General features: G+C 39.7%; 1 protein-coding gene across 10 annotated transcripts in view; it reads right to left on the bottom strand.

Annotated features, from left to right (window-relative positions):
* tns1a (tensin 1a) overlaps positions 1–15,913 on the bottom strand; it is a 248,155-nt gene that overhangs the window by 146,895 nt on the left and 85,347 nt on the right. For all 10 annotated transcript variants that reach the window (XM_037536614.1, XM_037536609.1, XM_037536615.1 and 7 more), the window contains exon 2: positions 4,106–4,220. In XM_037536614.1, coding sequence (XP_037392511.1) covers positions 4,106–4,220 — 115 coding nt within the window. The remainder of the gene's footprint in view (positions 1–4,105; positions 4,221–15,913) is intronic.

Genomic DNA, 15,913 nt, shown 5'->3' with positions numbered 1-15,913 from the left:
CAGGCGGAGAAGCGTGATTTGTCGCTCCAGAGAACACGTCTCCACTGCTCTAGAGTCTAGTGGTGCCGCTTTACGCCACTGCATACAACACTTTGCATTGCGCTTGGTGATGTAAGGCTTGGATGCTCAGCCATGGAAACCCATTCCATGACGCTCTCTACGTTGTTCTTGAGCTGATCTGAAGGCCACATGAAGTTTGGAGGTCTGTAGCGATTGACTCTGCAGATATTTGGTGACCCCTGAGCACTATGCCCCTCAGCATCCGCTGACCCCGCTCTGTCATTTTGAGTAGCCAAATGCTTCCACTTTGTTATAATCCCACTGACAGTTGACTGTGGAATATTTAGTAGTGAGGAAATTTCATGACTGGACTTGCACAGGTGGGTCCTATTACGATACCACGCTGGAATTGACAGAGCTCCTGAGAGTGACCCAGTCTTTCACAAATGTCTGTAGAAGCAGTCTGCAGGCCTAGGGGCTCGGCTTTATACACCTGTCACCATGGGAGTGATTGGAATACATGAATTCAATGATTTGGATGGTTGAGTGAATACTTTTGGAAAGTTTATGAGCAACCATGAACACTCAAAGAACCAACTGCATGATTTAAGGCCTCTTCGCATTGTGAAAGGGTTCTTCATGATGATGGAGAACGTCCTGTAGATGGTTCTATGTAGAACCTTTTTGAAAAGATTTCTGTAAAGCACCAAATACGGTCCTTCTATAGTTTAAAGTTTGACATCATAACAATAGCAGGACCCTTTTTTCAAAGTTCTATGTAAATCCATCTACAGCTTATTCTCCATCAATCTGAATATCCCTTTCATGATGTGAAGAACACTTTAGTCATGCAGATGTTTCTTTGAGTGTTCATGGTTCTATAAAAACATTTTATTTACTGAAGAACCTGTGAAGATCCAACTTTTATTTTAAGTGTAGCCATGGCCTAAACTAGCTAACTTATAGCTAAATTCCAGTGATGCCCACTCAGTATCTACTTTAGCTTTTTGTTTAAATGCTTCCTCTTGCATGCAGCAATAAGCTTATAGTCTTATGTTATGCAGAAAAACTAAAAACTTGCTAAATTTATATATTCCAAATACATGACAGGCCATATGAAGCTGTCTCAGGTTGGTAGTTTTTGCAGGTTTGTGAAATTGCCAATGTTTCCTAAACTCCCATTAATAGCAGAAACTCTTTAATAATAAAAATCATTTCATAATAAACTACAGCACGGTGGGTGAGACTAACCTTATTGCTTTGCAGTAGAAGTTTCTGTTGATCGATTTGCCTTAGTTAGTTGTTATAACATGTTATTCCTATGAATACACACAGTATATTATATAAAACTTGAGTTTACCATTTCAGCATGTATTGCTCTCATATAGTTAAACTGGAAGTGTTTCTTATTGGGTTCCCCTACAGAATAATGATCTACTGTGTGGCCTTATCTCTGTTGGGAGATTGCAGACTGGAATACTGGCAATGCCACAAACTTCAAACGTGTTAATTATTGTCACGTTATAAGGAATATTTTAGCCGATAAACCCGTGGATCACCAATATCTTGTGATATTATCAGCCAACTGATATATCAATCTGCCTCTAGTATGTATGTATTCATATTCAGAGACCCTACAATTATGCCCCTGTAAACTATTTGCAGGTCTGTATCATAATCACGTAAACAGACAGACAGATGGACCGAGGAGAGGAGCTGAGGAGCTGTCCACTAGCAGAAAGGTGCTGAAACCACAACCTTTACACCACTTGATTATAGTAGCAGGGATGCAAGATATGTACAAACTATCATTTTGCAATTATATCACAACTCATTATATGTCTTACTAAAAGGTTAAAGAACAGCCTGTATTATTTAGTTTCGTTTTGTTGGACCACGTGAATTCCACCACTAATCAAAACACTAACAGAACCTTACCTGGAACTTCTAATCAGATGCTGTGGTTTCTTAATGGGTTAATTTGCATATTGCAAGAAGCAATACTGTGACAATGATCAAAAGAGAAAATGAGCCTTTTGTGCAGAACTCTTTGATCAACTTGTTTTCAATAGTACTGAGACCACAAAAGCTGCGACCATACCTTTTTTTTGTTGTCAATATTGACTCCAAGTGCAGTCACAACTGCGTTACAATTATTGCAATGGAATGATTTTGTGTCGCAGACTTCCAGGACAAATACATTTTGTGTGTGAAATGCAAATGACTATCCTCTATTAACAGCGGTTCCACTTCGGCAGTGTTGACCTCTGAATGGGCAGCCCTTTATAAAACTGAATCTCCAAAACTGGACGCTCATCTATCTTGCCTCTGACTTCACTCTTACCATTTTTTCCTCAGCAACTGTAAATAAACACATAAAAGAGAGGCTGAAACTCAGACAGTTAGAAGCCAGTATTATATTTTCTGTGGTTTTATTGATTATTTCAGACGAGTAAGCCAGCCTTAGGAGTTTGCATGTTCTCCCCGTGTCTCCGTGGGTTTCCTCCAGGTTCTCCGGTTTCCTCCCACAGTCCAAAGACATGCATTCAGGCCAATTGGACGTGCTACATTGCCCCTAGGTGTGAGTGACTGTCTGTGTTTGTCTGTCTGCCCTGCGATGGGCTGGCGACCTGTCCAGGGTGTATCCTGCCTTCTGCCCGAAGACTGCTGGGATAGACAATAAGTAAATAAAAAGACAATAAAAAGACTATTTATATATTTAATGCAAACTATAATAAGACTTATTGTATTTCCACTCAGCATAACTTCTAATCATTGGGTGATGTGACATCCTTTATTAATACCACATGTAGTGTACCTAACACGGATGAAATGAACACAGGTGCACTGGTTAAATATACGTTGTGCTGCAGGCAGATGCCTGTACAAATCACTGCATCTGTAGTATGATGTACATTTTAGGATATCCTCACTCCACAGCATCAGGTTTCAGAAAAACGACGTTGTCCTTGGGAAAACCACAAGTAAAACCATGTCCCAGCTCTCGTTCATCAGGCAAAATGGGTCATTATAAACTCAGGCAAAATGGCTTCAGAGGAGACAGAAAGGGCCACACTAAGCAGCCACAAATTCTCAGATTATACAGTTCATGGGATGCTCTACTAGATCAATTACAGTTATGTGGCCATGTGAAAGATGACAATACCACAGCCTTTACTGAACTTTCTATTATGTTCTTTTATTTGACAAAGAATAAGATTCAACTCACATGGTATCACTGTGTTTTCTCTTGCGCCTGCTTCAGTAAGGGTGAAAAGAAATATGTCCACAACCTCATTTAACTGTTTAGCACGATTATTTTCAACATGGTTACCCAAATAAGAGGACTTTGGTGAAGGCCTAGTGTGATACTGACAGCAGTACTATGCGTGGATCCACTACCATTTGACTAATAATAATAAAACCTAAACATTTTTACAGCATAGCATGCTAAGGCGTAAGTTGGCCATATCTGACATTTGAGAAGATACTCAAAGATACTGTTCAGTTGCTTGTTAACACAAATAGCTAATCAGCCAATCACACGGCTGCAACTCAGTGCATTTAGGCCTGTAGAGGTGGTCAAGACAACTTGCTGAAGTGCAGACCGAGCATCAGAACGGGGAAGAAAGGGGATTTAAGGGACTTTGAACGTGGCGTGGTTGTTGGTGCCAGACGGGCTGGTCTGAGTATTTCAGAAACTGCTGATCTGCTGGGATTTTCACACACAACCATCTCTAGGGTTTACAGAGAACGGTCCGAAAAAGAGGAAATATCCAGTGAGCGGTCAGTTGTGTGGACGAAAACACCTTGTTGGTGTGAGAGGTCAGAGGAGAATGGGCAGACTGGTTCCAGATGATAGAAAGGCACCAGGAACTCAAATAACCAACCAAAATCTCTGAGGAACATTTCCAACACCTTGTTGAAAGTGTCATGAAGAATTAAGGCAGTTCTGAAGGCAAAAGGGGGTCCAACCTTTTACAGGTACCTAATAAAGTGGCCGGTGAGTGTATATTTCTCTTTGACTCATGGACATACCCAATGAAAGTGATTCAAAGGCTTCCAGACAACTTTACCCAGAAATATATATTACACCATTACTGACCTCTGCAGACCAGGCCCTCCTTGGTCACAGCCTGCTTGCACACCCCACAGCTCTTGGCCTTCTTGAAAGTCTTGACCTTGAAGGTGTGGGAATGGACCCCCTCAAAGTCCTCTGGCTGCAAAGAGAGACAAGCAGTCAAAACAGAGAGAAAATGTCAAAACGCAACGCTCTGCTGGCAAAGCTGTTCCAGTGGGGGCTGTTTGCATGTAATTATGTGTTGTTCACACCTGTCTGACACTGGGATTCCCACTAGATGATAATGCTGGTGGACACCAGTAATTATACAATGTTGGGTAATTGCCTTGCAAAGCACAGATAAATTAAGTGTTGCTCTCTTCTCCCATTACACTAGTACACCACTTAGATTGTAAATCCAAAAGGATTAGATACGAGTTTTCCAGCGTCTAGGCCAGGGCATGTCCCCTAGGAAACTAGTCTAGGCGCAGACCCCGGAAAGTATTTAAAACTGAACCAAGCACAATATATATATATATTATTTCAGCAACGTACATAAATATGAACCAGTGTAGCATCAGGTAAGGTCCTGTGGTGTGTTATACAAATGCATCAGATTGCAAAAAATTTGAATACATCCTCTATGGGAAAATTAAATATGGCACTTCTCTACTAGTTTTAGAGCTCAGTTTCTATTTATTTGCTGAGTTTAACATTTTGGAAGCAAATGAAACATAACACATACAATTTGCCACAACTTTTCATTTTCAATTGATCAAAATCTACACAGTAATTGTGCATCAAAACGTGCCATCCAGCGCACACAAACTTTTGCATACAACTGCACACTGGTGTGTGAGGCTAAAAGGCAGATGCAAGTTTGCAGTGTGTGGGTTGGTGATGTGTGATTTTAATGACAGCAGACCAGGCTGCTATACACCAGAGGATACTATCACTTTGAAGATAGCTCATTAAATTACTAATGAAGTCTGATGAGAAGCAAAGCAGGCATCAGTGCAGTCAGTGGCGGCTTGTGCGCTGCACTGCTCTCTCTAGGCTTTCTGCTTAAAGGGACAGGGGAACTAATAGCACACAGCACACATATAACCAAAGAAACGAGTGTGATAATGTAACAGTGATGTAACAGGACCTACGCATTACTGTAATCATACTCTGGATCTGGTTTTGACCCTGGGTGTTAGCATAGATAACCTAGATATTCTTTCTCAAACCTCAGTAATCTCAGATCATTATCTTATTTCTTTTAAACTTCATCTTAGTCATAATATACGTACATCCCCCAGCTACTCTATGAAACGTTCAATAACGCCCTTTACCGCTCAACAATTTACTGATAACCTTCCTGATTTATCAACCATAGTGTACTCTCCAGGTAACCCAGCAGAACTAGACAAACTAACTGATTGTTTAGAAAATACCTTCCGGTCTACTTTAGATGGTGTAGCACCACTTAAACACAAAAAAGAGAGACAGAAAAAACTTGCGCTGTGGTATAACGACCAAACTCGTACTTTAAAGCAATTAGTACGAAATTTTGAGCGAAAATGGCGATCAACCAAACTGGAAGTATTCCACTCTGCTTGGAAAGACAGTATTGTTGAATATAGAAGAGAAATTAATAAAGCCCGCTCAGAGTATCTGGCCTCTCAGATCGAGATTAATAAAAACAACCCTAGAGTTCTCTTTAGTGTTATTTCTAAACTGACTAAAAATCAGGCAGGTACTGATCCTCAGATTCCAGCAATCCACACTAGCAATGCTTTTATGGACTATTTTGATAATAAAATCGAAAATATTCGGGACAAAATTCAACAGATAAATAGCACAGCTTGTCTGTCATCTGGTGTGGCTGATATAGAACAAAATCCAGCTACCGAAGTCAGGTTGGAAGTTTTTAACCCACTACATCATTTAGAACTGGAGAAAATTATCTCCTCATCAAACTGCACAACCTGTACACTTGATGCAGTTCCCACAAAACTATTAAAACAGGTATTACCAGACATAATTAAACCACTATTAACAATAGTAAACTCATCATTAAACCTGGGGCATGTTCCCAAAGCCTTTAAACTAGCAGTAATTAAACCTTTGATCAAGAAACCAAATCTTGATTCTAGTGTACTATCTAACTATAGACCTATTTCAAATTTACCATTTATTTCTAAGATTTTAGAAAAGGCCGTGGCCCAACAACTTGGCTCTTATCTGCAAAGAAACCAGATCTATGAAAAATTCCAATCTGGATTTAGGCCTCATCATAGCACTGAGACAGCTCTAGTTAAGATAACAAATGATCTGCTTCTTGCCGCTGACCAAGGCTGCGTTTCTTTACTGGTACTTCTTGATCTGAGCGCAGCTTTTGATACAATAGATCATAATATCCTCCTAGAAAGATTAGAGAAAATGGTCGGTATAACTGGAACTGCCTTATCATGGTTCAAATCATACTTGACCGATCGTTTTCAGTTTGTGAGGGTAAATAATATACCCTCCAATTATACAAAGGTTAGATATGGAGTTCCACAAGGCTCTATCTTAGGACCGTTATTATTTACGTTATACATGCTCCCCCTGGGCAAAGTTATTAGAAAACATAATGTTAATTTTCATTGTTATGCAGACGACACGCAGCTCTTCATATCAGCCAAACCTGATGACAAACAGAGAATAAAGAAAATGGAGGATTGCGTAAAAGATGTGAAATCATGGATGTCACACAACTTTCTTCTATTAAATAGTGATAAAACAGAAGTTCTTCTATTAGGCCCTAAAGCTGCTAGAAATAAATTATCACACCTAATGTTGAATCTGGCCGACTTCTCAGTCACACCTGGTTCAACAGCTAAAAATCTTGGCGTTATCATAGATTCAGATCTAGCATTTGATAAACACATATCTAATGTTACTAAAACAGCTTTTCTACATCTCCGTAACATCGCCAAGCTAAGAAATGCTTTATCCTTACATGACGCAGAAGAATTAGTACATGCCTTCATTACGTCAAGGCTAGACTACTGTAATGCGCTACTGTCAGGATGTTCTAGCAGTAACTTAAATAAACTTCAGCTAGTTCAAAATGCTGCAGCCAGGGTCCTTACTAAAACTAGAAAATTTGACCATATTAGTCCAGTCCTATCAGCTCTTCACTGGCTTCCAGTCAAATTCCGCATAGACTATAAAATTCTCCTGTTAACGTATAAAGCCCTACATGGGCTCGCTCCTGAGTATCTGAGAGACCTTATCTCCTATTATGAACCACCACGATTACTTAGATCACAGGGTGCTGGCTTCCTAGTAGTTCCCAAAATTCAGAGAAGCTCTGCAGGAGGAAGAGCTTTCTCTTATAAAGCGCCCCAACTCTGGAATAATCTCCCCGATAATGTTCGGGACTCAGACACAGTCTCAATCTTTAAGTCTAGACTAAAAACTTACTTGTTTAGTTTAGCTTTTGGTAGTTAATGTTAATTCCCTTTAGATAAGGCTGCAGATCCAGGGGTTCATGGACATAGTGAATTGTGGGTAAACTGAGATGCTGGTGCTGCTGTCACTCACTACATGCAGTCACTCAGGTTTGTGGACGGTGGAGTGGGTGAATGCCAGTGTCTCAGGGAGCCTCCGTGTCTATGTTACCTTCTGGCTCTCTCCCTTTAGTTAGGCTGTTATATTCAGACATGTCGGAGTCATTAGTCACACTCTGATAATTTTTTACATTTTCTGTTCTTCATAAATACAGTCTAAACTAATTCCTAAATCTTTCCTTCCTCCGAGTTACTGACTGTCCACCGGTCCGGCCCAATACTGATGGATGTCCCACCCTCAAGTCCCCCTGTCCCCCTGATTGACCAGACTGATGGAAGTTTCTGGAACGCAGCTTCTCCACTACAGATCACATCCAAATCTATATGAACTCTAATTGTTTCCACTGTTGATTATACACACCTGAATATATTAGAACTGCGTGGATGTAAAATTGACTTTTCAATGTTTAACTTATAAGTTGTCTGACCAGTGGTAGGATGGTCCCCCCTTTAGATGTGAGTCTTGGTCCTCCCGAGGTTTCTTCCTCCTCCAGCTCTGAGGGAGTTTTTCCTTGCCTCAGCGCTCACGGGGGTTCTGTATATTCTGTATATTATGTTCAGTGTTTTGTCTGATTCTCTGTGCTGTGATTCCCATTTTTGTAAAGCTGCTTTGTGACAACATCAGTTGTAAAAAGCGCTATATAAATAAATTTGATTTGATTTGATTTGATTTGATAATGACTCAAGGAATTATCAGGTGTCTGAAATAAGAAAAAGTCACATGGTTGAACAAACATGTACTGAAGGTGGATCACTGAATTAAAGCTGCTCCTTATTACAGCTGTTCCTTATTCTTTATCCTGATATCGGACTTCACAATACTGATATGAAGATACAGAAGCATGTAATATGCAAACGATCCTCTAACCAATCAATGTCTTACTGTGTAATCAGACCAATCACAAGTGTTTGTGCGTTTCGATGACCAGAGGCATTCGCATGCTCCTGAGTAGTACAACCAGGGTTCACCTTGACATTGACAGATCACAGGTTTGATCACTCAGCACAATTCTAGCCAATGTGAGCATAACATTAGTATAACATTATATAATTAGTTGTTTATTTATTACATTTTTAATTTCACTTTTATTTAACCAGGCAAGTCATTAAGGAGATCTTTTTTTTTACAGTGGCAGCCTGATGTGCAGATCAAATCGCAGCTCAAACGTCTACACCTGGATTAATCACAGTCTGAGTATCTAAACCTGGATTAATCACAGTCTGAGTATCTAAACCTGGATTAATCACAGTCTGAGTATCTAAACCTGGATTAATCACAACCTAAGTATCTAAATGTGGATTAATCACAGTCTGAGTATCTAAACCTGGATTAATCACAGTCTGAGTATCTAAACCTGGATTAATCACAGTCTGAGTATCTAAACCTGGATTAATCACAGTCTGAGTATCTAAACTTGGATTAATCACAGTCTGAGTATCTAAACCTGGATTAATCACAGTCTGAGTATCTAAACCTGGATTAATCACAGTCTGAGTATCTAAACCTGGATTAATCACAGTCTGAGTATCTAAACCTGGATTAATCACAGCCTAAGTATCTAAACCTGGATTAATCACAGTCTGAGTATCTAAACCTGGATTAATCACAGTCTGAGTATCTAAACCTGGATTAATCACAACCTAAGTATCTAAATGTGGATTAATCACAGTCTGAGTATCTAAACCTGGATTAATCACAGTCTGAGTATCTAAACCTGGATTAATCACAACCTAAGTATCTAAATGTGGATTAATCACAGTCTGAGTATCTAAACTTGGATTAATCACAGTCTGAGTATCTAAATGTGGATTAATCACAGTCTGAGTATCTAAACCTGGATTAATCACAGTCTGAGTATCTAAACCTGGATTAATCACAGCCTAAGTATCTAAACCTGGATTAATCACAGTCTGAGTATCTAAACCTGGATTAATCACAGTCTGAGTATCTAAACCTGGATTAATCACAACCTAAGTATCTAAACCTGGATTAATCACAGTCTGAGTATCTAAACCTGGATTAATCACAGTCTGAGTATCTAAACCTGGATTAATCACAGCCTGAGTATCTAAATGTGGATTAAGAAAGGAAGTTGGGAAGCACAGTTGTAAAATGAGTTAACTGCATCTATATTGTATAGGCATTTTGTAAACGCAGTATGAAACAATATGATTTACTTATTTATGTTCAGTCCTGAGACGGATTTCTTGTAGAACATTGACAAACTGGTTGTCATTCCAACTTGTCTAGTTTTAAATAGTGACAGCACAGTTCAGCTGGAAACAATCTTAAGTAACCTAAATTCATTAGGTTGAATCAGAGCTTTTTTCCAGTGTTCCACAAAGCTTGTCTTTACAACAACTGCTACTAAAGAACACAGCCTAGTGGTAGGAAAGGTGAGCCATCAACCAGACAATTGCAGGTTCAAATCTGACTAAGTATATCTGGTTGCCCCCTTGGGCAAGGCACACAACATTTGCGGGCAGAGCATGGACGGGTCACTTGCAATGTAGCCTTTGTGTCCAAAACATTTTGTGGTTTTAACCCCTTACATGGTCAGAGTTTTATTACGTACTTCTATTACCTGAATAGATCAACCAGTGTTCTCTGAAGTCCCTGTAGTTACTGAATAATAAGGCTTTTTAAATTTTAAAAGGTTGTCCTAAAAAAGTTACGTTAACCCCTAATCACCTTCAATTTTGGAGTTAACTGAATTTAAATATTAAGTTAACGAACATAAGACACTGTTAACTTACTAGGAGAATATTAATTACAAAATGTTAAGGCTGTCTGGTAAGTAACTTTAAGTTGTGGGGCAACCCAGAAGGATAAGTGGCTTAGAAGTGTGTTGTTGTTGTTGATTTATCTTACAACCTAAATAAGAATACTGAACTGTAGCCTTTCATATTTATAAAAAAAAATAACAATATGATGTCACAACTTTTCCCCCAAATATCATTCATCCCTTTTCCTCTTGATGGTGATAGTTCTATAACATTTGCCGTCCCTCATACTGTACACACACACACACACACACACACACACACACACACACACACACACATATATATGCTACCCAAACTTGCTCAGAGCCCCTCTGCCGCAAAGCCCATTTGGCCATGGTTTTGAAAAGTGTATTTCTCAGCATTTTCCCACTCCCTATCTCCCTAAATCTTAATGGCTTTTGTCACACCCTGACAGGCTGGTTAAGCTGAGAGCTGTGGGGAAGGAGGTGGGTGACCTTGGCAGTGGAGCGCTGGGGAGAAAGGCGGCCGTAGCTAAAGCGCATGCCTCATACTGTCTTCCTCAAGTGTATTCACTCTATTCAACCATTACTGGCAGTAAGCTCTGCAGTCATTTAGGACTGGGATGTCTCCAGTTCAAAGTGACCTTGATTGATGTCTATATGTATCTGCCTGTATTTCACTCTTGTCGGAAGAAAACCTTGTAACCTCCAAAATGGTAACTTTAGAGGAGAAGTCAATGGAACCAGACAATATCAAAATTCCTATTTTCTTTTTTCGATTTAATTAAATCAAATACAACATAACTGTATATTAACATGAATAGAGAAATGTTATTTTTAAAATAATTTGCCTTTCAGACTGTTTATGGAAATAATGGGCATTGCATTCGCAGTTTTTTACCAGCATAAAGTTCAAAAGCCAGGGTCTGTTATGGTACAGAGGTGTATTAGTGGGAACCTTGCACATCTGTGAAGGCACCATTAATGCTGAAAAATGTCTACATGTTTTGGAGCAGCAAGTGCTGCTTCTACACAATGTCTTTTTCAGTGACTTGGCTTATTTCAAAATGACAGCTGTGGCCATAACCATACAGACACAGGAAGAACATGCAAGAGAAGAGGGGTTGTCACGGTTGCATAGGCCTACATAGTGATTCGCTCCCTACACACTTTCTCTTACACCTCACTGAAAATCCTACCTGTAGGAAGTAGTCACACACAGCACAGGAACAGTGCTAAAGATAACACACTGGGCTACTTTGGGGCTTCAAGGTCTACTTGTTTTCTAGCAAGCTGCTCTCAAATTGGCCCATTGCTCTCAACAGGATTTGTGCTCCGGTGACAACAGAGCTTTAGACATACTTTTGGTGATGAGGTCAGGGCATCATTTTATTTGACCTTGCTAGTTCTGTTGACACAATGTGAATGGAATTCATGGTAATTTAATTTGAATGCATAGTAAAAGACAGTCTCAACTTTAGAACTATACTAAACATAAACTCTAGTTTAAATATATTATACAGATGCATGCAAATGTTTGAGTAATAAAAATAGCAATTGCAGCATGTATAAGGGTGAAGACACCTTTCCAATTCAACCAGTCTCAGAGCTTAACCAATGTATTATTGATTAGGACTAGGTAAGAAGGTCAAGAATTCCATCCATCCATTTTCCAAGCTGCTTCTCCATCAGGGTCACGGGGGGGGTGCTGGAGCCTATCCCAGCGGTCATCGGGCGGATGGACAGGTCGCCAGTCCATCGCAGGGCAGACAGACAGATACAGACAGTCACTCACACCCAGGGGTAATTTAGCACGTCCAATTGGCCTGACTGCATGTCTTTGGACTGTGGGAGGAAACTGGAGAACCCAGAGGAAACCCACGCAGACACGGGGAGAACATGCAAACTCCACACAGAGAGGACCCCGGTCACCCGGCCGGGGAATCGAACCCAGACCCTCCTCGCTGTGAGGCGACAGTGCTACCCACCGCGCCTTGTCAGGTCAAGAACTGTCATTAGGAATTGTCAGTAAATGACAATTTCAGAGTGAAACAAATTCTCTGACTCTTCACACCTTTTGCTCTCACTCAACGACCATGAGCTCCTTTAAACAACTGTCTGAAGATCTGAAAATGAAGCTAACTAACTGAGGCCTAAAGCGGATAAAGGCTATAAAAAGATAGCATAGCACTTTAAGCTCACAATTTCCAGTGTCTGCAAAATCATGATGAAATGGTAGTTAAGCACAACTGTGAAATTCAAGGCAACATTTGCAAGACCAAGAAAATGTTTAGACATAACTGCTCTTTTGCTAAGCAATAAGGCAAAGCAAATCCCACCTATTGCATGAAGATTTAGCTGACATAGGAGTGGTGGTGCACTGTTCTACTCTGCAGTCTTACACAAACGTGATCTGCATAAACATGACGTGCAGAGTCATTAGAAGAAAGCTTCACCTGTGACCTCATCAGAAAAGTCATTGTACTTTGTCTATATTATGATTAACAGCCTTCTTATATGCATCTATGTTATATGGTTGATGTTTATTCTGATGTCTGCATTAACAGTTTTATGACACTGCGAGAAGGTATTGCTCTTCACCCTTTCCTTTCCCTCGTGAATTCATGGTTGTGTAAATGGCGGTTTCACACATGTGTGTGTAGGGTAGAACAAGCAGCGAGTAAGTGATCACGTGACCCTGGCCCGCAATGTTAACATCTGTTCCATTTGTACTCCAGCTGCCTGGAATGTCAGCCTACACGGTCGCCATGGCAACGTCGGCCTTTTAAGCACTACAACTGTTTATGCTGAGTGTGTTCCATTTCCAGCAACAAGCCTGCGTCCTGTTCCACAGAGGCAGCAGGCTCCAAGCAGGCAGCATCAAAAGATCCTTTCAGATTTGGTGCATTACTCCAAATGAGGCCAAATACCCTGATAATTAAGAAGAACTGCTTAAATGTCCGTATGTCATAATCCATATCAGAGCTATATCAGTTTTAACACAGGACCTTGTGTAATACAATTTGCAAGAGTTGTGACTGGGCGATTCATATAGAACAAAGTATCCGTGTTGGTTCCATAAATCACCACATGCAGCCCAGACTACTAAGGTCAAAGTCTAGACGTTCAAGTCAGCATTACACCAACAACAAGTACCAACCAAGTACCAACAACAATACCAGCACAGCATCTATCTGCCTATTGGTAGATTTTATTATTTATTTAATCAGTTATTTACAAACCCAATTCCCAAATAGGTGGTACAATCTGTGAAATTAAAACCAGAAAGCAGTGATTTAGAAATCCACTTTGACCAGTATTTAAATGAAAACAGTAAAGACAATGTAGGTCATGTTTTATATTATGAATTTCATTGTTTTTCTGTAAATATATGTCCATTTTGAAATTGATGCCCTCAATAAGTTCCAATAAAAAGTTAGGATTGATTTAAGACTAGCAACTTTCTACTTCAAAGGTAAGATTTTTCATGCCCACTGTGGCAGTTTGCTTTGGCCTGGGATGCTTGAAGGTTTTGGGCTTTTGCTTTATCTTTGTCATGTACATCTTGCAATTGTCCAATTTTAATTGATGCCATCTTAATTGGGATAAATGGTTATGCTTATGAAGAGCGGATGTTTTATAAGAAAGTGTTGCACTGTTTGTTGGGTTTAAGTTATGAAGTTAATGTGTAAGTTAATTCCGCAAAACTGGACTAATTGATGTCTTCATTCCCCCAGCAATTATTCAGTACTGCTATGGAAAGGTAATGTAACACAGTGGTAAAGGTGTTCCTGGCCCAACTTTTTTGACATGAGTTGCAGGTATTAAATTTAAAATGAATGTATATTTATAAAACACAATGAAGTCATGAGGTAGAACAGACAATATTGTGTTTTTGTTTTAATTAAGGATTTTTGGGCAGTCGTGGGCTGGAGGTTAGGGATCCAGCCTCGTGACCGGAAGGTCGCCGGTTCAATCCCCAGAGCTGACAGCACATGACTGAGATGACCTTGAGCAAGACACCTAACCCCCAACTGCTCCCCGGGCACCGTGGATAGGGCTGCCCACCGCTCCGGGCAGGTGTGCTCACTGCCCCTAGTGTGTGTGTATTCACTAGTGTGTATGTGGTGTTTCACTTCACGGATGGTTTAAATGCGGAGGTGGAATTTCCCCGTTTGTGGGATTAATAAAGTATCACGCAGTTAATTAGCATTTTGCATACTGTCCCAATTTTTTATTTTTATTACCTTAACATAAAACTGAGCATGATTCCTATTACTGTAAATAATAACGCCAAAAGAGCTCTTAGTTTAGTAAATTACAGATGGAACAAGACTAGATATGCCCAGAACACCATGCTGCTACAACTAATAAGCATACATTATTATCATTATTATTATTATTATTATTTGAGTAATAACACTACAAAGAAGAAAACATATGAATTTAAGGGATAGTTAGTAAATATTTCAAGTTAATCAAGTTACCTTATCTGTAAAAAGTAGAATTACAGAACACTCTTACTGTGATAGCAGCTTGGGTCTAGCTTAAAAGAGGAAGCTATACATTATGCTATTGCCAACTCATATTGGCAATATAAAAACAATATTTTTCACGGATTGTTGAGGAAAAGTCATGTAAAATGATGCACGGTTGTGTAACCAAAAAGTTGCTTTCAATTTTGATGTAGGAAAGCAAGAATTTGTAACTGTTTGACGAGACACAATAAAGAATGCTTAAAATGATCATGATCTACCGAGGTTTGATTTCACGTTAACTTTAAATTCCGTTGAAAACTTTCGGGATTAAGCTGGGAGATGTGCAGAGTTGGAACATCCAACCACTGTACATGGTCTCTTTTGAACAGGCTTGAGGTATTTGTGAAAAGAAATTCCTTTAGAGAGTTAAAAGAAAATTAAACAAGCCCCAAAAAAAGGACACACTCTCGTGTCGTATAGTTATTCTTAGTGATCTAACATTTCAAACATTGTTATTGCAGAAGGCTGCAATCTGCAATCTCCAACAAATGACATTTTCATTGTGTGATACTCTCCTGAGCCACCTTAAATACTCCAAGTGAGTTTCTACATATTTATTTTTCTAGTTATGTATTTCCTGTGTGGTGATTATTATGAAAACACTGAGAAGCTCCTTCTGAAGGCAAGTATGTATTAAACAAAGGTACACAGAAACATACATATTCACACATACATGCATCCTGCACACACGGAGTCCACTGCCATCCAACCGTCTCCACCCCTCTCCCCACCCCCCCCAATTTCCACACTGTCAAACAGAGGGAGTGAGACACGGAGAGAGAGGAGGTCAGAGGGCTGTTGCCATGCTGATGATTGTTTTTCCCACTCCCACGAGTGTAGACTAGGAGTGTGTATGTGTGTTTCTGTGTGTATGTGTGTGTGTGTGTGTGTGTGTGTGTGTGTGTTTCTATATGTGCATGTGTTTTTTTTTTTAGTGTGTATCTGTTTTTTTGTGTGCTTCTATAT

Source organism: Pygocentrus nattereri, chromosome 30, assembly GCF_015220715.1.
Source record: "Pygocentrus nattereri isolate fPygNat1 chromosome 30, fPygNat1.pri, whole genome shotgun sequence".
Classification (NCBI taxonomy): Eukaryota; Metazoa; Chordata; class Actinopteri; order Characiformes; family Serrasalmidae; genus Pygocentrus; species Pygocentrus nattereri.
This window is presented reverse-complemented; position numbering and strand designations above follow the sequence as displayed.